Source organism: Thermobia domestica, chromosome 9, assembly GCF_964235325.1.
Source record: "Thermobia domestica chromosome 9, izTheDome1.hap1.1, whole genome shotgun sequence".
NCBI classification, from domain to species: Eukaryota; Metazoa; Arthropoda; class Insecta; order Zygentoma; family Lepismatidae; genus Thermobia; species Thermobia domestica.
In genome coordinates, this window is record NC_137462.1 from 67,383,195 (window position 1) to 67,410,445 (window position 27,251).

Consider the following 27,251-nt stretch of genomic DNA (forward strand, 5'->3'; position numbering starts at 1 on the left):
GTCCGCGTATTCTCGACACCCTCACCAAAGGCCTGGCATACCTTCCGCCCCGCTGCAGCGACTTTTGACACCAGTTTGAATTCGTACAGCATACACGCCCTTATGACGCTCTGTGGAGGCCCCATGTTCACTCTGTCCTTACGCAAGATCACGGTGTAACTGAACTGCCACAACCAGGTAGTATGTTGGTTATACCCACATCAACAACTGACCTTCGCCTTCTCCATTCGCATTCAACTCTCAGTGTGAGGGCCAATTGAACACAGGTCACCACAAAAAGCGATAGAACTTTCTTGGTTACCTTTATATATATCTAGATGGGAGTCAACTTCGTGGATGGGAATGAATTTTGAATTGCATTCCAAATAAATAATTTAAAAGTTTTTACTCGGTCCCCGTATCGGGGATTTGGTTACGTCTTATTTTGTAATTTGGTAGCTGGAGACAGGGAAATGCCAAAATCTTTGTAATAATATTTTTTTACCATCTTCTTTTATTGCAAATATAGTAACAAGTTTCCTCGTTAGTAATTCAGAAGGAAATTGGAAAACATGTTTATCATGTTCAAAGCATATCTTCTTATGATTTTGATTTGGAGATAGAAGAGTTACCAAGCAGGTAGTGTCGTCGTCCTTTCTGTACTCAGTTTTTCGGAACAATAAATTTGTACAGATTGCCGGAAGGTGGTTACAGCACTGAACTCCACGAAATGCACATTTCATTTGTCTTCAAGGAATCACCAATAGTCAATAGTCACAGTGTTCTCAGGTTGAGCAATGCTGCACGCTCACAGGTTGCTCAACCTCAAAGGATGATGTAGGTTCTCTATGAGTTGCAATATGAAACCCTCGGGGACATATCGATCCTACTCGACGGGAAAATGCTACCTGGTTGAGTGGATGGTGCAACTTGCGTTTGAGAATTGGTTCGCGTTGCATACTGCAGATTTTATTCGTCATGGAATCGAAACTATGACTAAGCGATGGCAAAAATATGTGGCTGTTACTAGAGATTACTTTGATAACCAGAAATTGTACTTTTCAATTTTCTTGCCTTTAATAGTGGCAGACATTTACAGATATTTCAATTATTTCAATCGCACATACTTATGCAATAAAAATAAGTGTAAAAGGGAAAGGATGGAAAGTACTAAGAAGGATGAAGAACGTTATCAGCTTTTCCCGAACGTTATCAGCTTTTCTCGAGCGTTATCAGCTCCTCCCGAACGTTATCACAGCCTGCCACGTTTTCAGCTTCCTAAAAGGGAAGTTGATGTTTTTGAAACAAAAGTTTAAAACAATATCTTAGTAATTTCCCATCCTTTCGCAGTGTATTTTCATTATGTTAATAATGTTCTCAAAATTGGAACGAAATTCAAAAAAGTGCAGAGACATAAAATTTTATTGGCAAAAATACAATTCAATTATGCTTTTGTTAAAAAAAATCTTCAACAATAGTTTTCTTAAAAATATGTATAAAAACATACATACATACATACATGAAAATTAAAGTCAAAGTGTATTTTAGATTACTTACTTATCAAAGGTTATACCAAAATTTAAAACGAGTAGTAGAGAATTGAATTGTAGAATTCGACTTTGAAGCACTGAAGGGTAAAAAAGTTAACAATGTTGCGTACTGACTAAATAATCAGTCAATAACTCTCATAAATATAATAATTACTTTTAATAGCACTAATTTAAGTCAGAGATAGTAATGAAAAGATCTGAAAAACAGCAATGTCACTTGAACTTTGCGGTTGTTGCTAGTTGTAAAAGTTAAGCAGTATCAAACGTTAAAATCTCTTTCATTGACAGTGATTTATTTGTCCGCGAACTTCATAAATGAAACAAACTGTTATATTTCTAGCATAAAGCAAATCGCTATGGAAATAGCTGGACTTCTCTGCAACAAATTTAAAACAATGTTCATAATGTAGGGAGATATTACGGTGGAATTGGTTTATTCTCTTAGAAATTGGTTTATATTTTCGGTTTACCCTGAATTAAACACATTTGTAAAAATTTATTGAAACAAACAGCCTTATACAGGGTATCTCAAAAGTCCCCTGACATAGGGCAACTCTGTTATTATCAGAGTTACAACAAAATGTAAGAGGGGAAATCATCTTCCAATATGATGTTTTCAATCTAAAATGAATGATTTTTTTAAATCAGACGAGCTGTTTGGGCCGTACACTCTTTATATGCCCAACGTTAAATGAAAATGCAACGTTGCCATTTACCGGGAGGTGGATACATTTTGTAAGAGTATGGTGAATAGAAGCATGTTTGAAATGAGAGCTGGCCATCGACATGTTAGCGTAAAAAAGAGTAACTTCATAGACTTACGTTGTGAGTCCAGGTAAATGGCAACATTGCATTTTCATTTAACATTGGGCGTATAAAGAGTGTACAGCCCAAACAGCTCATCCGATTTTTAAAAAATCTTCACTTTAGATTGAAAACATTATATTTGGAGACGGTTTCCTCTGTTACATTTTGTTGTAACTCTGATAAAGCAGAGTTACCCTATGTTAGAGGGACTTTTGAGACACCCTGTACTTTTCTTGCATACATTGCTTATACATTTCCCATTCCTAATTCGTAGAATAGGGGAAGGGGAAGAGAACATTTGTCCCCAGTAGATAGATCCTAATTGCGGACTTTCTCCTTAGTATGAACGCTGCTTTGAAATTAACAATTTTCTTCAAAGTACACACATTTTTATGAACACAATAAAAGAGATCACAAAATTCAGTTTCATTTCTGATTGAAATATAAGAAGTTTTCAATGCACTTTATTATGTATTTGTTGGTTTTTTCTTACTGAAAAACCAACGTTGCGTCATCTTCACGTTGTCCTCTGACTTTTCTGTAAATCGCTTTGGCACCCCTAGTTAGAAGATTTCCTTTGGGTTTTCTCTCTTTTTCCTGATTCCTTGCAAACAACAGAAACACTTGTTCCAAAGTTGTTTCAGAAATAGAATAATCTTCAACTGCTGAATAATCTCTTCTTATCTCTTCCATCGCAGAGAACAACTTCGCCAAAGAAGTATATGGATTTGTTACGTGATAATGTAATAGACCCTAGAAATGTAAAAATTCTAATTAGACATGCTTATTACTTTTAATAACATCTTACAAACTTGTGCTATTAGTGACTAATTTTCGCTGCTTTTCAAAGCAGAATTAAATTATCCAGAAATAACTATAGAAGACACAAAGGAAGAAAATTTTGCTCCATCTGTTAAGAAGGATTTTCAATTTAATTTGAAAACAATTAAGTTGCGAACAACACACAGTGAGGTAGAAAACTCAGATTTGACCTAGAAATCCTACCTCACCCTGTCTATAACCTATACATGGAGCCATTCCCTTCCACTTGTTTCTTTCTTAAGGATGAACTTGTGTGGTAGTCACTTAAGACCGTTCAGGATGTGAAATATTTCATGATGAAATCTGTGCCTCCTACCAAGGGCGACGATTCCGGGGGCAGGGGGCTGGGCCTTCCAAAGCTTATGTGGGCCCCCTCTTGTATTTGTGAATAGAACAATATTTGGCATAATTTGAATTCAATTTGTCTTAAAATCCTCATATGTGTCTTCTGCATCTGAATGCCCCCCTCCCCCAAAATTTACACAGAAATCGGCTCCCCCACTAAGAATCTCTTGGCAAAGTATTGGATCACTGTAGAAACGCTGATGGCCCATATATTCCCATCATCTACATTTCCAGAATGAATTAGCATTACCTCAAAAAGTAATTTGTCTTCCTGAAGTATATTAGTAGAATACGAGTAGATAATTATGTATTTGTTATTTTCTCTAATACTGTTATTGTGAGACATATACTGTATTACATGAATTCCATAGTCTAAACTTTATAACTAGAGGTTATATATATAAGAAAGAAATATAAAATCAGAAAGTCAATTTTAAAAAATCCGTTAAATTACCTGACGTTCATCTTTCAATACACAAGGCTGAAGATTTTTCTCAAGAGTACGATTTAAGGCTTCCAAATTGTCTTTTTGCGCTTCTGGTTTCAGCTTGATTAATATAGTAAATCCTTGACAAAATTTTGACTTCAAATGCTGGATGCTACCAAAACACACAAACTGTCCATTTACCATAATACCAACTTTATTACATAATGCTTCACATTCTTCCATGCTGAAAAATAAACAATCTTGATATGAATAATTACACTTGAAACTTTCATAATTTACTTGATATGAAAATATTTTAATTTTTTAAAGTTTCAGAGAAATACGAGGGTAAGTCAAAAATTATACGCAATGTAGCTGCAACTTTTCTTACGTTGTTCATATTGACCTCGTTTGTTTTATTGCTATGCTGTTATGGTCATGCTATAAAAGTTTGATCCTAATTTCTCCATTTCTCTTCTTTTGTTGCAAATAGATCATGGCCGCTCTATTAGAAGTTTGCACGAAAGAGGAACAACGAGCAGCGATCCGGTGCTTGTGATCGGAAGGTGTATCAGAGGCCACAATCCATCAAAGACTTTCGGCACAAGACGTGAACAGTACCTCGCCGCAACGGAGTGTCCACGTATGGACTGCAACATTTAAAAATGGTCGCACAAGTGTTACGCACGCGTAGATGACGGTCCGGTTCCTTCCTTGTGCGTAACATTTGTGTGATCATTTTTTAATTTTTCATGGATTTCATGAATGGCTTGCGGCCCCTGATACGAGTACACGTTCCGAACACAAAACTGAACCGCTGCTCGTTGTTCCTCTTTGGTGCAAACTTCTAATGGAGCGGCCATGATCTATCTACAACAAAGGAAAGACAAATGAAGGAATTAGGATCAAACTTTCATAGCATAATCACAACAGCATAACAATAAAATAAATAAGGACAGAAGTCAATATGAACAACGTAAGGGAAGTAATAGCTACATTGCGGATAATTTTTGACTTACCCTCGTAAATACACTTGCATTTTATTTAGGCTTCATAAACAAGTAGGCATCATAAAAGTCTTATCTACATAAAACCAAACACTCTGCTAAACTCTGTTTAAATTATGCAACATATTTCTTCTTCCTGTTTGAATTAATTTCTTTGAATAGAAAGTTGTAAAATATCACAATCTAAATGATTTGTATTACCGACAAAACAGTTAATTTCATCTTATTTAACACTGACACAGAATTGACTATACTGTCTAATACTATCATATTTGGGTATCAAACGAAGTTGTACAACAAACTTTTCAAAATTTAGTAAGTCGTAGTTACATTCTAACTTTAGAGGGTGTCTAAAAATTACAGACCGTAAATTATGACTTTCAGTTGCGACTATAACGTTTATATGTGTTTAGTTATAGGGCAACTAAGACAATAGTCCCGTACCTTCTGATAATAAATCTTGTGGCCAGACTTGTTCAAACTTGTTTTATTTATGCTGTTAAAGACATAATAAGTGAGGAAGCTATAGTTGATTGAAGTGTATTTTTAATTTCTGTGAAATGAATGATAAGTATTAAGGAAATACAAAGTTTAAAAGGAATTAAAATAGTTTAATTTATTGAAACAATTATCGTGGTAACTTTTGGTGAATACTAAAGTAATTTTAAAACGAATTGGGACGTGGGACCGTAATATTTAATTATATAATGTGTGTTACACACTTGATGTATTCATTCAAATTCTACTATTAAACAGTAAAATACCACAAACTTACTGATTATTGTAATTTTGAAACTCTCCATTGTACAAGATAAAAGTTGGACGATAACTCTTAAATATTTTCTATTTTTTTTTTTTTTTTTTTTCAAAACTGCAGTCTGTAAAGGAGATTGGAAATGAGGGCTGCTTCCTTTAACCTGCTGGACATTATAACTTCCAAACCACTGAATTCAAAAGACACGAAATTAGATTTCTTGATATATCAAATACTTATGTACTGTTCAATTGCACAAGTTTAATACGATGGATGCACCGGTAGAAAGAAAGGATTTTGTTACAATTTTACGCAAAGATTGTTTTCTGAAGAATGTTCCACAGCTGTATCTGTTGAAGAATATCCCATAAACGCCTTGTAGCAGCAGGATCTACTTCACTGATTAGTTCATCAAGGAGCACCATTCATGGGTATCCGGTTAAAGCCATCCCGGTGCTTATTATTTACTTCACTAAGCTGAGCTTTTTTTTTTAAAAAAAAAAAAAAAAAAAAAAGAACCAGTCTTCGAGCTATTCTTACCTGTGTGAGCTGAGAACAATTGATTGCCCAGTCTTTTGTCTCTGTTGAAGAATATCCCATAAACGTCTTCTAGCAGCAGGATCTACTCCGCTGGTGGGTTCATCAAGGAACACCACTGGAGGGTCTCCAATTAAAGCCATGGCGGTGCTTAGCTTTCGCCTATTTCCAAGATTATACGAACCACATTCCCTGCCACCGTACTTTATCAGACCTATTTGAGAAAAAAAAGGAAAGAATAATGTAATCAAATCAATTATTCGTTGAGAAATTGTGTAATGATTTAGTAGAGCGTTTTCAGTAAATTACAAATTTCCAGACAGGTTGTAGGTGTGAAATGAGTTCTGAACTACCGAAACACTTGTACATAACATTTATTCCATTTTTATACTAAGAGGTATTCCACTTTCTATATGAACCATTATGAGCATGCAATATAACACGCGCAGCATAAAGTGTTGATTTCGAAATTACTGTCCATTTTCGTTTTGTCGATTAGGATACATACAAACATGATCGCTTACGAAAATATCTGAGTAAGCTAATTATTGCTAAATATCATGAGAGCTAAGAGGGAATTGTTTCTCCCATGAGCGATCATTAGCAAGGAAAGAAGAAGAGGAGAATTATATCAAGAAGAAGTACAATCGTAAAAAGCTGTGTTTACTTTGTACTTTTGTACTTAGTTTAAATTCCTCTTTCAGATGGTATGACCATGGCTTCCTTTTTTTCTTACTGTTATACCGAAAACGATAACGTCGGTCTTTTTTTTTTTTCGGGGCTGATTTGAAGAGCATTTGAAACATAAGAAAGTTATATACAGGCTGATCCATTATTATGTCCCTATTTTTATTTTACTCTTATTTTATCACAAACAATGTGATATAAATTAAATTTTACATAACACCAATTTTAATAAATACTATCATATTGGCCACATACTTATTTATTACATTAATTATGTTCTATCGTTATATTATGCTCTATTCTATGCCATTACATGCCACTATGTACTTTGTGCGTTATTGTTGTTTGTTGCAGGTCTAACTAGTAATTAAGTGAAGATGGCGCAGAAACTGAACATTGTTGACCGTGCTCGCATTGCAGCGAGGATGGAAGTATGGCAGTCGCCTTTAATGGTGCAAAAATGGTGGAGCGGGAGAAGAGGAGATACGTGACTCTGGACGTGAAAACAATGAAGAGAATACATGATGGGTCACCTCCCCATTGTGCGTTGATTTCTCGAAAATGGCTTAACAATGCTTTGCCAGGTCGCGTTATTGGACGTCGCGAAAACGTGGAGTGGTCACAGATAAGTCCAGACTTAACCCCATTGGATTTTTTCCTCTGGGGGTATTTGAAAGGGAAAATGTATGGCAGAAAATCGCGTGAATTAGTCACTTTGGAAGCAGTCATTTGCAGTTTGTGCTCCGACTGCAACGGTGTGCTGCTAATGATTGTGCCTACGTTGAATGAAATGGCAAAGACCATAGTACATAATACCTAGGTAGAATTGACAGCAACAATGTAACATTGTTAATGACAGAATAATAATGAAATGAAAATAGCGATATATTTGATGATCACCCTGTATATGGGCTATTGGATGCAACAACAATAATAAAGTAGGCCACTTAATTCATGCATCAGTAAATTATTATTATTATTATCGTTGTAGCATAGCAGAGGAGATCCGAGCGTAAAATATATATATAACTTGTAGTATTAATAACTAGATTTTGAAGACACAGAATTGTGAGTTTATTACTTTATTGACACATGAAATGCGGAACGTAAGAAAGTGATGAATCAGATATGAAGTGCTTAGATGTGACAATGTATAGGGAAGTGTTAGTATTTACAAATGAGATTATCTTCAGTCTTAGAATTCCACAACACTAATGTTGGTACATGGAAGCCCTTCTTAGGATGTAAGTTACTGTACAAATACATGGTAACTATATGGTTGGAAATCTGATGGATGATCAAGAGTAAATAAATCTTGGTTTGAGTAACAGTATTTCAGTTCAGCGGAGAGATGGATTCTAGATGTAGGGGTCTATAAGCGTATGGTGCTGAGTCATCCACTTCTTTTCTATACATCGACAGCGAAAGACTTATCGAAGAAAACACATTGGGCCTTATGCAGAGTCGTTCTGACGAATTATTAATACCGTACTAAATAGTTCGACTAACGTACGTAAGTTTCCTGCAGTAGTGAGACCTTTAGTATGACGCTAATCATACATCAAAACGACTCTGCATAAGGCGGATTATGTCCATCAGAGAGAAGTCGTCGTAGCAGTCTACAGACAGTTTTGTTGGAAGTTTGAGTGGCAGTCCTTTGGAATTCGAGAGTCTTTAGACGCCTAAGTCCGTCAATCCAGACCTACTAAAAAAAAAAAGTTTCAAGAGTAGTAGTAGTAGTTTTTTAGTAGGAGTAGGAGTAGTTGTTTAGTAGTTCCAAGACTTTATTCTTCACAAGCAAACACCACTGCAAAAGTACAGAAAACCATCTAAACTCTACCCTTTACTCAAAACTTCACGAAAACCTTTTTTTCTTCTAAAAGTTTTATTCCCGTCTCCTTCACTATTTTCCTTGCCACAGTTTATGATTGGCCTTTTTTCCTATTCAACGGACGTCCCTTCGATTTTCATACATACGTAGCCGGTGTTCGCAGGTTTGCTTAAGAAACTTTCCCTCGACTGATACAAAATTTTCTCTTTTCTTATCAAATTTTCCCTAGTTTATTGAGTATCCAATTCCTATGACAGAAGTTTTGTAATACGTTTAATTTATCTATATTAACGGAAGTGCCAATCTTTTGTTTTATTCATATACTTCTTTTTTTTTATACTTTTTCTTCAATTTCTATTTATTTATTTATTACAAAAATTAATGTTACTAAAAATTATTTATTACAGTCAACAATGGGTGCAAATTATAATAGTTTGAACACAGACACACACAAAATACTGCTATTGCATCGGTTTATTTCTGAAGAACAAAGATAAATCTAAACAATTATATTGGTCAATTAGTCAGCCCGAGAATTTCCCTGGATCTTTACGTTTTATCGAAAAAATCCTTTTTGCTCAATTTACTTACGAAATTTTCCTAAATTAGGGAAATGCCCCTAAAATTACGTAACCTACATCCCAATATAGGTGATGCAACATTTAATACAAATTCAATTGCTAATTACAGTACCGTTAAAATACACACCTAGAACATTAGTGTATTAAACTTATATACATATATTGAACCAGGGGCGCACTCAGAAATTTTTGTTGGGAAGGCCCGTATCCAGGGGGGTCTAGGGGCCGTTCCCCCCTTAAATTTTTGCTACTCCCCTAAACTTTTCACGGTAGGCTTGCAAATGAACTGGTGATGAACTATAATATGGTTGGATCGAGCCCCCCTAACTTCAACCGGGTCCCCCTACAGTTTTGTGCTGGCTACGGGCCTGGGAGGGGTCCAACAATACAAGACATTACGCCTCTGTAGTATTGAACCAATTTTACACCCGACAAGTAACTGTTACGTACTACCATCTAAATTATACAATTAAATTGTGTTTATAAGAAAACGAAGAATATAGATAAAATGGAAATCTTCATGCTACATCAAACGTTTCTCTGCTAAACAAGATCCCCCACGTGGGTGCGCCTCGGTATTGAACCAATTTTCAATTGGGGCATTCAGAGCACAAGGAAATCAAGTAAACTTACCAGAGTTGTGAGAAAAAGAGACCAAGTTTGAACGGTATGTTTAAATACATGGAAATGTTAACATTCCCTTCCCTTATTACAACGTTATTTACAATATTCGGACATAAACCTTTTACGCTCAGAAAGAAACTCGAGACAGAGATCTTAAAGATGAAATATAGCTAAAATGACCAAAGAGTGGATTTGATTCCCTTGTCCAGTGAATGCGCTAATTAACGTAAACAAAGTATGGCAATACACAGGATCAACATTGAATTGCTGTAATATCAAGAACTTCAAGTCATTTCGGACACTATTCAATACAATTCAAAAATAAGGATGATTAGATATCTATGTAAGACAATTTACACTAGTAATTTCCAACCGATGTGTCTCTCAGTCGTATGGGGTGTATCGCGAAATTTCGATTTTAAAAATTAATGTTATCCAGAACAACGGCGCCCACTTTCCAAACTTTATGTGGGTGCATATCAATGGCGGGGAGTGTTGTGTGTTTTCAGAGGAGTCTCGATATTTTTTGATTGATTTCCTTTTAGTTAAAATCTTTTATGAACACTGTCATAAAGGCTCTTCTCGATTCTATTCACAATATACATAATATAGTTCTTTTTTCTTTCTTTTTTTTTTTTTTTTTTTTTTTTTTTTTGTGGGGACTGCCTTTGACTAGTCCAAAGACAGGCAAGGATGGGGGTAATGTATGCTGCTTGGTTGCCTTTGCAGTCACATTTGAAATAAACAATTATGTTTTAGAAGTTAGAGATTTTAACTTCATCTCAATGTTTTAATTACTTATTATTTTTGATAATGGCAAGTGAGGTATTTATTTTGTTTCTAGCAAACTAAAAATCTTGTGGGTCTGCCGCACTCAAAAGATTATTCGTGTGGGTGCTGGAGCCCCGGAGCACCCACGTAGTCGGCGCGCATGATCCAGAAGGTCTTCAGACTTTATATGGCTTTTTTTTTTAACGGAGTCTTTAATTTTGGTTAAAATCAATTTTAAGAGAAACTGTGTCAGTCAACGATAGCAACAGTGCTCAAGTGGTCCCGCGTAGCACAGTTGCTAACGTTTTCGCCTTTGGTGTGAGCAATCGCGGGTTCGATTCCCGGTTGGGACACTTGGTCGAAAAAGTGTAGAAGGTTTTTCAAACCAACCATCCTGAGTGAGGTTTTCCTGGGTTTCCTTTATGTACAGCAGGCAAATGCCGGGATGGTAAGTAGGAATAGTCCCAGCTGCTTCTTTCATTCCCTATTCCTTTCTCTCTCCCCTGATTTCCAGGGTAGAGACAGGCTAACATGGTCGTAGTGCTGAAACCCAGAAATCTAATCCTCATCCAACAATGTTTAATTCTATTTGTGAAGACTTAAGCATACCGTAAACTGGGTATACTTTGGCCCGTTAAAGGCAACTTTGGCCCAAAAAAAGAACAAGATTTGGTTTCTTTCTACGTAGTTATTATGGTTTCTATCAGTAAGAAAATTTCTGGATCGAAATATTACAACATTGAGAACACATGAATATTGACGCTAGGGATTTCTTTCCAGAACGTAGGAAGCAAATGCTAGCAATTGTTAGCAAGTGAACATTTATCATATTTCAAGTTCCATAACTTTCGTTTGTTGCATTAAAATGACATATCCTGAATGCGCAAGTAAGTAGAATATAAAAACATGTTCATTAGCGAATATTAATAAGCTAACGCCTTAAATGTTTGTTCAATTATACACAAAGTATTAAGCGTTTAATTGCGTGGAGTAACATTGGCCCATATTTTGTGTGTTGATAATGGCCCAATATTAAAGATGAAATGTTATACAAATGGTGCGATGTAATAAGGAAGATTAATCCCCCCACTAGCTTTTAAAAAAAGGATATTATACAGTGCCTGAATTGCAAGAAGTTTCTTCCTAAAACTGAGCAGTATGGTACCGGTAAAGTACTCTACCGCAATGAAGAATATGGTGCTCTTATTTTCGGATGTTAAGTATTCATCCACTTAGAGAGATTTTCATTGAACGATATTTTTGTTTGCCTGTAAATTAAACAAAGTGAATTAAACTTCCAAAGCATGACCACAACAGCATAACAATGAAATAAACTAGGGCAGAGATCAGTATGAACAACGCAAGGGAAGTAATAGCTACATTGCGGATAATTTTTCACTTGCCCTCGTAAATACACTTGCATTTTATTTTGGCTTCATAAGCAAGTAGGCTTCATAAAAGTCTTATCTACATAAAACCAAACACTCTGCTAAACTCTGTTTAAATTATGCAATATATTTCTTCTTCCTATTTGAATTCATTTCTTTGAATAGAAAGTTCTAAAATATCACAATCTAAATGATCTGTATTACCGGCAAAATAGTTAATTTCATCTTATTCAACGCTGACACAGAATTGACTATACTCTTTAATACTATCATATTTGGTATATCACCCATATGTTTGTAATATCGGTATTTTAAGTATTCAGAAATTTGTAGCGTTCTTTCATAGATGTTTCGTACTCACCCAAGTATAATACAAATATTTTCATCAGACGATATTTCTCGTTCGATTGAAATTCAGTAAAAACATTGATATTTTCAACAATGCGTTTATAATGCTCTGTTCTTCTCTTCTGCTTCTTAAATACAGTGCTACAATAATACTTTCGTGTACTAATTAATAATTTTTACAAATGTGCTAAAGTTACCCCAATCATGAAAAATCTTGCATAGCATCAAAAAATTGTAACTATAATCATCATTCTTGGTCACACTGAGTGTCTACTGCTTTCAAAAGAAAGCCAAAGGATTGCCTTTTAACAAGGTGAAATGTCATTAAATTACCTCCCTAATCTTAGATGTTAGAATGGGAATTTTGAAAATTAAAAAAAAAAAAAAAATGGGCCAAAGTATACCCAGTTTACGGTACTTATAGTCTTATACTATTATAAATGTGGAGCCACAGTAGCTACTGGTTGAGCGCTCACCTCTGACTCGTGATCCCAGTTCCCGCGAAGTGAGCTTTGTGGTGGACAAACAATGTGTGCGTAGTTTTTATCGGGGTTCTCCCGTTTCCTCCCACTTTCGCCGTTCCACCATTATCCATCTCCCTTAGCCTCGGTGCATAATTATGGGACTAAAAAACTATTATAATTTATATTACCATTAACAAAAAATGTAATAAGTGTGTGTCGCTATGTCGTGAGGATTTTGTAAAAAGTGTCGCCAGTCAAGAAAGGTTAAGGATCACTGATATATACTACAGCAAAACAAATATAAGATGTTCATACCTACTGCATCAATCCATTTATTGACTTCTCGTTCAACATCACTCTCTGGAACACCTCTCAGAGAAGCAAATAATCTTAACATCTCTCTTCCTGGAAGAGCTTCTATGAAGGCATCCGTTTGAGGGCAGTATCCTACTTGTTCCAAGAACTATAAATGAAAAATACACTATCACAATATTGCGAGCGGTGATTATATTCAATGAGAAAAAGCAGAAAGGCTATTACTCACCGCAAAAATTATGTAGCAGAATTTTCTTCTACATGCAACAGGTAGCGCTTCCGGAAGATACAACTTCCTTCTTCAGCCTGTGGTAGACTTCAAAAAGGATTTTAAAAAACATGAAGGAATGTTTAAAAATGGTTAAAAGGTTAGGATATGTATTTAAAAAAAAAAGCAAATCTTCTGAAATCTTCTGTCAAACAACTATATTATATTCACAAAGAAAGGCCCTCACTTAGCCTGGATAGAGGAGAAATAAATATTATTTGGAGTAATCTTTTCACTACATACTTTCACCATTTAGAAAGCAAGAACAGAAAACAGTGAACACCAGTGTACAATGTCGATGAGTTTCTATTCCCGTGGGTTTTAATGTTCGACAGAAGTTTTTTTTTTTTTTAACATATCCTAACCTTTTAATTATTTTTTAACCTTCCTTCATGTTTTTGAATCCTTTTTGAAGTCTACCACAGGCTGAAGAAGGAAGTTGTATCTTCCGAAAGTGCTACCTGATGCATGAAGAAGAAAATTCTGCTACATATTTTTTGCGGTGAGTAATAGCCTTTCTGCTTTTTCCCATTGCAAAATACACTGTTTACTGCTATCTTGTAGTTCTTACCTTTATTTTTACTACACATCTCTTTAAACGTCTACGTTCATCCTAGTGTTTCTTCCCTGACACGATATTCTAATATACCACTCTTCATTCTCTCATGTTTTAAAATTACTCAAAACTGATTTTATAAATTGACGATAATTTACTAAAACTAAATATTAAGTTAAATTACAAGGCCCTAGAGGCAATGAAAGGCTGTGTCTTGTCAGATGATATTTAACGAAGTAAATCGTAGTTCCTAGATTTTAGTTTAAGAAGCTTAGAAATTCCCTCGGAATATAGGGCCAACACAGAAAAATTATGTTCTCCCATTATAAATTGAACCCCGCACCAAAACAAGTCTTACAATCAGTTAGACGTAACTAGAGTACAATTAATGATAGCGTATTGGACCAAATTAACATTAATTATTCAATTGGCATTAAAGCAATTATCATGTTATGATAGTCTTTAATTCATAAAATAAAAGATTTTTTGTTATTGTATTAGGAAAAACTGAATGAACTTGCTCTGAGCCAACATACAGGGTTAATTAAAAAAGACTTTACAACTTTGAAAACTCATATTGATTTATTTATTTAGCTCACAAACATGGTTTTGGTATCATTTTGTGGCAAAATACATCAAGTTTTCTACCTTATACCTAAAGAGGTTCAATGTGGCTTCCATTTGTGGCACACATCCCATCTGAAGCCTCACTTCCTCTTCAACGTCTTTAGACGCATGGGGACGAGACAACTCGAAAATTTGTTTTGTCTTACTGAACATCCAGTTTTTTCAATATAACACTTATGCTACTGATAAATAGTAGGCCTACTGGGAGGGTCTTTATCATACTTTGTACGAAAATTGCGTTACACAGTTGTCGAAGACCTGAATTCTTCAAATCAAAACATAGCTATCATGCTCGAGACCAGTAAAGTCATCCATCTATGTTGCAACTGCCGCAAGCGCTTGCGGTGGCTTGTTTCTGAACTAGTGTACTACGTGAGTCAAAACTTGACGTATTTTGCTACAAAATGACACCAAACCATGTCTGTAAAATAAGTGAATAAATAAATATAAGATTTCAAAGTTCTCCTTTTTGATTACCATATTGTATAACTCTCTTTCGTGTTTTTCCTGTAGTTTAACATTGATGTTTATACTACGAGACTAAGAACGAACGGTCAAGATGATAATGAAGGAAATGGTGGAATGACATTGGAAGGAAACGGATGAACCCCAAAAACACCACGCACACGATGTTTGTCCATCACAAAGCCCACTTGGTGGCAGCTAGTGTCGAACCAGGAACCCCACCCTCCAGAGGTGAGCTCTACTACTGAACCACCGCGGACTCTCGTGTGGTACAAATGTACTTCTAACTACACTTGCTGATAGAAACGCTTCTTTAGTTTATTTTCAAATTTGTTCGAACTAATTGTGTTTAGTTGTTGGATATACTTCTAACCTGTTGTTTGCTGTTAATTAAATTCCATTGCCTAAGATGTGCATTTCCTGAAGTTGGATCTAAGTCTCCTGTGAGCATTCGAAATGTTGTTGTTTTGCCAGCACCATTGACCCCTAAAAGACCAAAACATTCTCCATAACCAGCTCCATATTGTAATCCTCTAACAGCTGAAAACTTCTTGAAATTTTTCTTCAAATCTTCTATCAATAAAACATCAGAATTGGAATGCAATTTTTCTGGGAGACCTACGGAACGAAACCACCACAGAAAATGATAAAGTAATTTTTTAATCAAAATATCTAACAATATTACAATGTTTTTTTAAACAAAATTTTTGGAATTATTTAAAAGTCTACCATATACAAAATATTCAATGTTTTCCGTATTCCTCTGTACAGTATAACACTAACAATATTAATATAACTTGATTACAGATAGCAATGTTTCAAAGTAAAAATCAAACTGAAACTAAGTAAGAAACTCGCTTGAGATAGTTAACTAGTTCATTTCTGTAATGTAGTAAAAGGAGGGATCAAATACTATCAAGGAAATTAAAGACTTAGAAGTTACGTTATGCTTACAGTGGAATTTAAATCGGAAACAGTAGTCTATAGTTTGTATTTCTACGTACTTTAGAGCTTCTAATGCACAACTAGGAATTAAAAAAAAAACAACTTATTTTTCGTGCAGTACAAATGTATTTTCTAATTTGTTTAAGACTAGAAAGTACTTAGAAACTTCTGAATCACTTCTATACTTAAGAGACTACGCTCAAAGATTAACTGTATCCAAATCACTCAGTTTGTACCGTATTAATCATTCAGTACTTTGTGTGGCGTCTACAGGAAATTTCAGATCAACAAAGAGAATAAACATAATTACACCGACTTTCTCTTACACTTTTACACAAAGTGATAATTTTAGTAGTTCACAGTCTAGATAGTATTACTGACCGATATCATTTGCTACTAAAGATTTAGGAACTTCTAGATCAATAAAAATATAAACAATATTTACCAGTCAATGTGATAACGTTACTATTATGCACAATATTTTTTATGTAGAAAAAGTTTCAATCTTGGCTGCCAGTCTCTTGATCTCTATATAACTATGTAATGTTTCTACGAGTTTGTCTTTTTGGAATTTAATGTCACTTTCAGTGCTTGGGTTATTTGAGATGCGATTCTGTAGATGAATGTGGATTCCAGACTACATCAGGATTACAGAGTTTGAATATAGGTCTCAATCATGCATCAAAAATATTAAACTAATAACTTAGTCAGAATTAAATTCACGTTCGACTAGTTGTCCTTTCCTATCTGAATGTGATTTTGTACTTGCTTCTTTAGTGAACTATGAGAGTCATTGGAACATGTCTGTTCAGTAGAACCGTTTAGCTCATTAATGACGCAAAGTCAAAAATTTTAAGCAGAAACTTCATAAGCAAACAATGGATGTACTGACTAATGAAAAGTAAATTTATAGGATAAATATGGCCTCAGATTAGTTAATAGTGCCACTGCTCAATTATTGAATTACGATAAGACTAACTATGATATATTATAACTAGACATGTAATATTTGCTGTAGGGCGATTAATGTTGTTAATTATGGTACGTTCTGGAAAATTTGACGAAAGAAGATTTTAGTTATATCTATAGTGATATAGACAACCACATTAATGTTATATGTATGGATATGGTATTTGACAAGCTAGAAAATTAACAGTTTGGAAATAGTACTTTAATTTAACCTAAGTATCAGATTGTACAAAATAGATCTTTTATTTCATTTTCTGAATCGATGACAACAATTGGCACAATGCTGGATTCACCTACGACTTCTTCTATGTTTTTATTATAGTTTTACTGTATTACTGCTAGTGGATGTTTATGCCAAGTAAGTTAGAATTTGGTTAATGAAATTAACAAATAGTATGAACCTAAGCTTAAGCTTCAAAATGCTTTATGTTTCTCCAGAACTATTGTTGCTGACAGCGGTCCACAATTTTCCGTTAATTTTTTCGTTTCTATTTTTTTTAAAAAAAAGGAACATACGAGGGGGCTTCGTAAAGTTTTAATTATCACCAGGAAGTTACTAAGATATGATGATCAAATTTTGTCAGTTATGTTTGGTTCTTATGTGCATGATGTTAAGGAAATTTGCTCCTAATGATTATTGCTTTTTATAGGGTGTGCCAAAAGTGACCACGGTGCAAGATGTATAAGACTGAAGAAACTACTCTTCCACCTCATGAATGACGTCATCTGTGTTGTCAAAATGGCGGCCACGCAACAGATTCTTCATTTGGGGAAACAAGAAAAAGTCACTGGGTACGAGATCGGGAGAATAAGGCAGATGCTGCAATATCTTGAAGCCACACGCCCTTGCTTTATCGACAGAAACTTGAGATGAATGAGCTGGTGCTTCTGAAAAGGTGTAAACAAACGAGGAACCCAGTGCGCAGATACCTTAGACATGTGAAGTTCGTCATGGATAATTTTTCACACACACTACCATAACTGAAATCAGTCTCATTCATAATCGTTTGAATGGTCGCACGTCTGTCTTCGAGATTATACATTCCACTTTCTTCGCAATGGCCGCATCGCCCGTCAGGCATAGTCTTCCAGATCTTGGGTCGTCTCTCAGAGACATATGAGCAGTTTGGAATTTCCTTTTCCACTTTACAATAGTGTCATAAGATGGATAATCATCGCCATCGCAGCCTTCATCTCGTCATGAATTTGTCTGGCATTATTACTCTTCAAATGCAGGAACTTTACACACTGCGAGCCTCAATCTTATCCATCTTGCCCTTTGGTCACTTTTGGCACACCCTGTAAAAAACAATCATTAGGAGCTAATTTCCTATAAAACAGGCAGAGTTTCAGTATCTATATACAGGGTTAACCTGAAAGATATGCACAAACTTCGAGATGTGATTCGTGACATCAAAAAAAGATGAAAAGTCCTCTTGTTTATTGTCGAATTCCGCGTCGTGTACGTAAAAGTGACAGGGGTGCCAACTTGGAATCAAAAATCGAATTGTGACAATTGGAACGGAACAGAAAGATGTGCACATATTTCGGGAGGTGATTCGTGACATCAAAGGAAGGCAAAATGTCCACTTACATATTGTCAAATTGCGTGTCGTGTACGAGTTTCGATTCCAAGTTGGCTCTTCTGTCACTCGTATACGACGCGGAATTCGACAACATGCAAGAGGACTTTTTGTTTTCTTTTGATGTCATGAATCACCTCCTGGAGTTTGTGCACATCTTTCAGGTTCCCACCTGTACATGAAAATTACATAGTGGAATATTAAAAAAAGACTTACTTTAACTTACCCAGAATTTCTTGTGCTGCTCTATGTCTTTCACGTTGGACATCTTCTTCTATATCAGAAGTATCTGATTGTACTTTTGTTTTCTTGAAGAACGTGTTAATAATTTTTTGGACCTTGGAGTGAAGTTCATATTCAATTGCAATCAGTAGAAGAAAATAAAGCACACTATCAGTAAGAAGGAATATTACATTATGCCGAATAGTATTTTGACCATCAGAAAAGTACGACGTATCTTTGTTGCACATTCCTCTATCATTACATGCATTTTCTAAAAATAAATAAATGAAAAGTAATCAAATGTAAAGCAATAGCCATCTAATTTTATAACTATTCTGATTGGTTTGTGTATATGTGTGGGTAACAATGCGTGTGAGTCTGTTTGTGTGCTCTAATAAATATTTTTTAGATTTTTGTATTTCCTACTTATTTATATTTGTTTTAGGAACATTTCGCCCTTTAAGGGTCTTCACTACAGCGAAATTAAACTACCACTAATTTTAAAGTTTTTCTGTAATATCTTCAAAATAAATAAAAATATTCGAAAAGTAGAAACGTAGTGAACTAGACAATACGATTTTGCATGTGATACCGTTATCATAACTCATCTATCTGCTTTCGATTTGCAACTGTAGATAGATTTGGCATTTTTTTGCGAGTTCTGTAAATAGCTGCATACCAAAAGTGTAAGGTAAGTTAAGCGGCATAGGTAAATTGTGGGGTATACGGACAAAATCTCGCGGCCGAAACATCGCCGCCCAAAATCTCGCCGGCCAAAACCTCGCGGGACAAAATCTCGCCGGGTCAAAACCTCGCGTGGCCAAAACCTCGCCGCCCAAAACCTCGCGTGGTCAAAACCTCGCCGCCCAAAACCGCGCGGGACAAAATCTCGCCGGGCCAAAACCTCGCGTGGCCAAAACCTCGCCGCCCAAAACCTCGCCGCCCAAAACCTCGCGGGACAAAATCTCGCCGGGCCAAAACCTCGCCGCGAATGAAACTTTTCTTTAAAATTTACCCAATGTGTTTCCTAATATGCAATTCCACATTACAAATAATAATAATAATAATAATAATAATAATAATAATAATAATAATAATAATAATAATAATAATAATAATAATAATAATAAGATACAAAACATCGTGTGCGTGGGCTTTCTCGGATTATTCCCGTTTCCTCCCACTTTCTTTATTCGATCATATCCTTCATCCTGGTCATCTACGTCTCCTTTAACCTATAGGACATAATCAAGGGACGTCGTAAAAACTCATATATTATTTCATACTTTCATAAATATTATTAGACTTTTGTTAAAATTTTAAGTTTTTGGATGTTCCAAAGTTCACGAAACTAACCTCGTTAGTTGTCATTACTTTCCTTATGCAGACTTTCTTTCCCTATAACCAGTTTATAAACATCCTGTCGCCCTACCTTCACATTGAAATTCTCTAATACAGAAATAGAATTTTTATATGGTATCGCGGGACTTAGTCAAATACACGTGATACTTCTTCTGAAACAGCGTCTTTTATACCGTCATCCTTATCATCTGTTGGAACATTTACATTTTGTTCAGGCGAGAGTTTGGGTATGGCGATATTTTGGGGCGCGAGGTTTTGGCCCGGCAAGATTTTGGCCCGCGAGGTTTTGGTCCCGCGAGGCTTTGGGCGGCGAGGTTTTGGCCAGGCGGGGTTTTGGCCTGGCGAGATTTTGTCCCGCGAGGTTTTGGGCGGCGAGGTTTTGGCCAGGCGAGGTTTCGGCCTGGCGAGATTTTGGGCCGCGAGGTTTTGGGAGGCGAGGTTTTGGCCAGGCGAGGTTTTGGTCCGCGAGGTTTTGTACCCAAACCAAATTGTGGTAAAGGTATCACATGCAAAATCATATTGTCTAGTTCAGTACGTTTCTGCTTTTCGAATATGTTTATTTAATTGTTTTGAAGATTTGCAGAAAACTCTAAAATTACTGGTAGTTTAATTTCGCTGTAATCAAGACCCTTAACAACAGAAAAGAAAGAGAGCATAAACTCTTAAAGTAATATTATTAATAAAAATCAAATATAACTTGAAACAGTATTATAAACCGAAAATGAAATATTGCTGAACTACCTAGGTAGTAGTGAAACTAGAGAGAGTCTTCACTTGGCAAACGGATTACTTATTACTCAGTTATCAGAAATAACGTTCAGGGAACAAACCATAAAAGACAAAGAAAAGCAATTTTTTACTGTATACCACAAGTGACTAGTAGGTACCTACATATCAGTGTAACGAAATTAGGTAGTACTGCGAATATCTTGGAAACGAATTCAAGATAAATGCTTGTCAAAAAAGTATTGGAAAGAATAAATCCACCAATAGACCAAGAATTGTTGATAATGGTATATATGCGTTTCAAATATAAATAACCCACACTACTACACTCATGTGATCCCAGTTCTTATTCTTGATATCTGAGCATTAAGAAATAAACACTTATACCTTGCTTTGAGAGATCATATATTTAACTCTGTAGATGTAAGAATTTCTTAAAACAAAGCTAGTTAAACTAAAATTTACTGTTCTTGAGTATAACTGGATAACATTTACTGTTATGTCTGAGTATAACGAACAGTTCTGTGAACTCGAAATATTTTACCAAACGGTTCTAGTGAACCGACTGAACAGCACCATTGACTATAGCTTATTCCAACCATTCAAGTTTCTGATAAAGCTAAAAAAAATACTTGTGGTCGCAACTGGAAGTAGATCTTCTAAAATGTCAAGTAAAATGAATGGAATTTTGGTGTTTTAAGTCCGGGTTGTTTCGGAAAATTTCTCCGAGAACGAAGTTATTTCCATATTTGATAAGTTCTAATAATGTATAAATTTGGAACAGTAATCCAAATAATAAGTACTAATAAGGTAAACCATAAACTTGGGCAATTTATTTCATATTTGAATTATACTTTGTTCATTGTTTAGAAATTCATTAGTTTGTACAAAGTATTAAATCGTATGGTAGTGCGAGTTGAATTATTATATTTCTATATGCATCAAATCGTAGTAAAAGTAGAACCACTAAAAATTGAAATTATTAATTAAACATATTATTTTGCTTTAGGCATATTTTATGAAGAACTTTGAATATGTCATATAAATCCTAACCGATCCCAACAAAATCTTCTAATTCATTATTTTGTTATTTCCGAGCGTAAAATATCATTTTCAATTAACAAAATTATCTATAATTAATTACAAAATTTTATTATACAATCATTATTTATTATAATATTCAATTGTCCTCGTATAGATTAATTATAATTCCTCCTAATAAAACGCCCTCCGTATTTTATTTATTATCATATTCCTTCAATATTATTATGATACGACGTAGCACAAGCTAGGCAAGGAATATATGTTATTTAATAGGTAATACAACGTTTAGTAATTTCCTGAGCAACATCTAGTAGTTGACGTCTATTGTAGCAAATAATAAGAAATTTCAGTTAATTTCAGTTCCTACATCACGATAGAAATTAACTTAGTAGATTATGATCGTTGCCCATTCCATATTTTCCAGACCAAAATATCAATACTTAAGTGGTAAAATAATGCAAATAAAGAGAGTTGAAGTAATTATTTATAATTTAGATCTATGCAAAGTGCATCTCCAGTGACTTCCTACTTTATTGACCGGTGAGTACCAGGGTCGATATGAGTATGTAGAGAACCGGTAGGCTCTGTAGGTCACGAATACGTTGATCTCGCTGTCGCAAAGTGAGGTGTGTTCGAACAGGAGTTGAAAAACGTATCGACGGCTCCGAAAGTGTTGTAGTCACTCTCGATGTCACATTTGAAGTTGTTCCAGTGCTAGAGCTCAAAACAGCTAGACATTGTTGATCGCTCTCTCCTAATAGTTCGACCCATGCGCCAGCTGAGTTTGATTCTCTCTCTCTCTCTCTCTCTCTCTCTCTCTGTGTGTGTGTGTGTGTGTGTGTGTGTGTGTGTGTGTGTGTGTGTGTGTGTGTGTGTGTGTGTGTGTGTGTCAGGGAAAAACTAAACTGTGTCTTCCCAATAACACACTCCAGCTACGAACCTGCTGGATATCACAACTAAACCCAAGAATGGGTTCCAGCTTGAAACCAAACCAAGCTCAGCTGACGCATGGGTCGAACTATTAGCAGAGAGCGATCAACAATGTCTAGCACTGGAACAACTTCAAATGCGACATCGAAGTTTATATATTCGGAAATTTGTCTGTCTTCCCGTTGTCCATAATCACAATATCCGAACGGTCAGTCGGTCTCCGGAGATACGCGCCCCCACAAGTAAACAATCAGTGTTTTGGGCCGGTACTCGTCACTTTTTGTGATGATTTTGCTAGATTTCTGTGGTTTCATGGGTTATGTGCAGCACAGAATTATGGAGCGGAGTCAGGAGATGAGGATAGATCCAAAGATCTCCACTGAAAGCCTTTTCAGTGGTGCACGGTGACCAGAGAATGACTACAACACTGTCGGGACCGTCGATCGGTTTTTCGACTCCTGTTCGAATACACCTCACTTTGCGACGACATCGAGACCAATGTATTCGTGACCTACAGAGCCTACTAATTCTCTACATCCCCATATCGACCCTGGTCCTTACTGGTCATGAAAATAGAGAGTCAACAATGCATTGGGTGAATTTGCCCTTTATAATATTAAACCATAGAACTTTTCAGTTTTATGAAAATCCCTCTAACAGCGCATTATCAATTCACGTTATTCATTTCCGTACGCAAAGACACAAAACATTTAATTAATTCATTTATGATCACTCCAAGTATAATAATTCAGTTCGGATTAAAATTTAATAAACAAATTGTATATATACACCTCACCGAGCTACAAGTTGAATCTGACGTTTAAATCAGTTGAAATGATTATATTGCCTTCCCAATGGTTATATTCAATTGCATGACTAAATTCAAACTTCTTGAGAGTTTGGATGTGGTTTTAACTGCTCAATTTTGTTTCGTTTTATTATATGTAAAATCTAACATATGTCATTTAACACTTCAAATCAAACAAAAAGATTCAGTCCTGTTTCGTCTCAGAACACGAAAATTAAATTAACATAATAAAATACAAACCTATAAATTATTTATTAAAGTTTAGCTTTCCTTTTCAGAACTCAAAATATATGAGAGACGTGAATCTACAGTGAATCCGAATCCAAACCACTGCCATGTGTTCAAATTTCAATTTTCTTTTATCGGGAATTGAATCCATGACCCTGTGCTCCAAAGAAGCATGTGCTAGTCATTAGATCAGCAGAGAGGGCATATTTATAAAGAATAAATATGCCAATAGGATGCTTATAAACGTGTATTTGAAGAACCGAATTAGATAATACAGTATGATATTCCAAGTCATATCTGAATTCATTAACAACAAAAATTTTAGGGATGATCCAAAAAATGTATCAAAAGAATTACGGTCTTGGCCAAGAATTTTAGGAATGATCAAAAATGTATCAAAAGATTGTGATCTTGGCCAATAATTAGTTTTTGGGTCAGGGACCACAAAATTTTTGAACGGCCCGTAACCGAGTTTTCGTATTTTTTACGGAATAAACACATCATACTGTGTTAAGTGATAGTTTGGGTTTGGCTACATTATATAAGATCTCCAGATATAAAGTCTACAAGAAAAAAATTGCCTGAAATATATGGGATCTTTTGAAATATATTTTTGCCTGAAATATATATGAAATATTGCGTTACAAAAAATATACGTAGTGTTTGCTATATGAACATTATACTAGACTACCCAAACAGGTTTACTACACATAGCACATTTTAAACTTCCCTTCTCTTAAAAGTATATTGAGGATTTTCTGTTTCATATGTAGTCACTTCATTTTATTCCCAAAATTATATACACGAGACAAGAATTTTGAGATACACACACACACACACACACGTGTATATACATAGCTGCAAGCCTATCAATTTTACATTAATATAGAAATTTGAGATTTTTAAACAAAAAATTAATCTTACTACAACATGCCAGCCATACTGTTGATGACGACTCCCGACAGATGGTATCCATTGTCTCTTCAGGAATGATATGACATGCTTTATTCTTTATGGTCAATAGCCAAAAGTTGTTAAGGACAAAAGCCAGTGAACACAGAGGTAATATTCCTAGGATGTTCATAAAATCATCTGTTATACCTTCGACTCCTACGTAAAGAAATGTCACAGTAAATACTGAAATGAAATAAATACATACATAAATAAATAAACAAGAATTTTAGGAATGATAAAAAATGGATCAAAAGATTGTGATCTTGGCCAAGAATTTTAGGTATAATGCCCGCAAAATTTTTGAACGACCCCTAAATCGAGTTTTTGTATTTTTCACAGAATACATCATACTGAGTTAAGCGATAGTTTGGGTTTGGTGCACTGTATGTAATTCTCCAGGTATTAGGCTTAGAAGAAAATTTTTGACTGAAATATAATACATCTTTTGATCCAAAAATAAATAACATAATTCACAAAACATCATTTAGAAACTTAAAATTATGGAAGTGTATAACATCATTATGTTCATACATGTATATTATTTATATTTTACAGCTATGAAAATGGAAGGAAAATGACACAATAAATCAAAATTTAATGTAAAATAATTTTCTATACATTTTCTTTAAATAAAAAAATGTATCTAGCCGTTTATTCGATATTTCTGAAACAATTTATCAATATTAGAAAATATCGGAAGCCACTGTTAGTTACACCACTGTAAGGAAATTATGCAAAAAAATCATGTATTAATATTACCGGAGCTTCTACTTTAAATCTTGATTATATTCTCAGTAAATACAAAAGCAACTACAGTATAAACATAAAAACATAAAAGTAGTTTAAACCAAAAGAAATCTATAAGTGTGATAGATTTTCTCATTATATACAATGTAGATGTTGCTCACAATTCATTGAATAAATATTATAATAGATTTTTGCTAATTAAACATAAGAAATGCATATTAATATAAGTCATAATACTAAATTAGAAGTTTTTTGCAAGAGTAAAATTATCTTAAAATGTTCATCTATATTTCGAATATACAACTCAAGTGCTCAACATCGAGATTGTTGAATCATACTACCTAGGTACACTCATGGTAAATCACATATTCTGATATGATACTCCAGAAGTATGAAAATCAATAGATACTGGTAATCTACAGATGTTACTTTATCACCACTCAAGTGTCATACTATCATCAATGTAGTGTATTTAAGCTTTGGACCATCCGGACGATGAGCACTCGAGATATGTGCTTCGAAATATAGATGAAGATTTAAAGATAGTTTCAGTTTCAACGGAATGTTTCCAGCAATATTAACGGGAAAAGTTTCATACGCTCTATGTGAACATTTTTCACGCGAGAAATAGAAAAAAATACTCACATAAAGACAAGTTCAAAGTGACTAAAACGCCGAATGCTCCAGTTTTTGTTTTCACAAGAAAACTGAAAACATACACGAAGGGAATCATGCTTAATCCATATAAAAGTAGAATCAGCAGTAAAATTCCTACAAAATAAAAGCAGATATAGCAGTTTATACCCTTTTCAATACCTTATGTTTACAAATTAATGTTTATAATAACAGTAGCGTGTAATGCTGTTTTCGATCGCGGAACAGGTCACAAATAGTGATACACCATTCAGCATTGTCAAACACAAAGTAATGTTAGCATGCATTTAAGATGGGAAACATTATGTTCATAGTTCTTTCGAAGTTCTCCCACTTACTCCCACATTATCATTCTACGAATTATTTCATAACCATCCATCTTCTTTAGCCTAAATAACAATCGTGGGAAATTAAAGACTTCATTTTATTTTTACACATGCTCGACCTAAATTTGATACTGATCGATTTCCAGTAACATCTAAGAATCATAAAAATCATTTTTTCACCTGTAACAGTATTCAAAATTGTTATGCCTGTTATTTTTTTAAGTAATATTGCGACAAACGGAGAACTGAAAATTTCAAGCCTTATCTTCTTAAACACACCCTCTGCTGCAGAGCTACTTAGGTCATTTTGAACTCTATTGGAAGTTATACCAAACATAGTTGCGTTCAACAAATTGTTTGCAACTTTCTAACCATATCTAACAATCAAATTTAGCAGTTCAATGTAGCTGTTCTTGTTCATTGAATTGCTATGTTTATATAATCCAATCCATTCTATGTCTTCTATAATCCAATTCCCACTTTTGCTATATATATATATATATATATATATAAAGACTTTTGTTATTAATCACACATTTTCTTTTTCTATAATACACAAAGAGTAAATAAGTGCATAACTGAACCGGGAGCGTTACCCAG

At 34.8% G+C, this 27,251-nt stretch overlaps 2 protein-coding genes across 2 annotated transcripts in view; both read right to left on the reverse strand.

Moving 5' to 3' along the window:
• Positions 1-1,403: 1,403 nt before the first annotated feature.
• LOC145694713 (phospholipid-transporting ATPase ABCA1-like) lies at positions 1,404-26,434 on the reverse strand. The gene is made up of 8 exons (XM_081771242.1): positions 26,317-26,434; positions 24,895-25,107; positions 18,877-19,143; positions 15,527-15,771; positions 13,238-13,385; positions 6,232-6,442; positions 3,958-4,174; positions 1,404-3,089 (listed from the first exon to the last, which is right to left on the reverse strand). The coding sequence occupies exons 1-8, from the start codon at positions 26,402-26,404 to the stop codon at positions 2,826-2,828; spliced, it is 1,653 nt and encodes a 550-aa protein (XP_081627368.1). The 5' UTR covers positions 26,405-26,434; the 3' UTR covers positions 1,404-2,825.
• The window catches only part of LOC145660862 (phospholipid-transporting ATPase ABCA3-like), a 157,083-nt gene continuing 156,259 nt past the window's right edge, over positions 26,428-27,251 (reverse strand). Inside the window, exon 19 of the mRNA XM_081726288.1 lies at positions 26,428-26,442. Coding sequence (XP_081582414.1) covers positions 26,428-26,442 — 15 coding nt within the window. The remainder of the gene's footprint in view (positions 26,443-27,251) is intronic.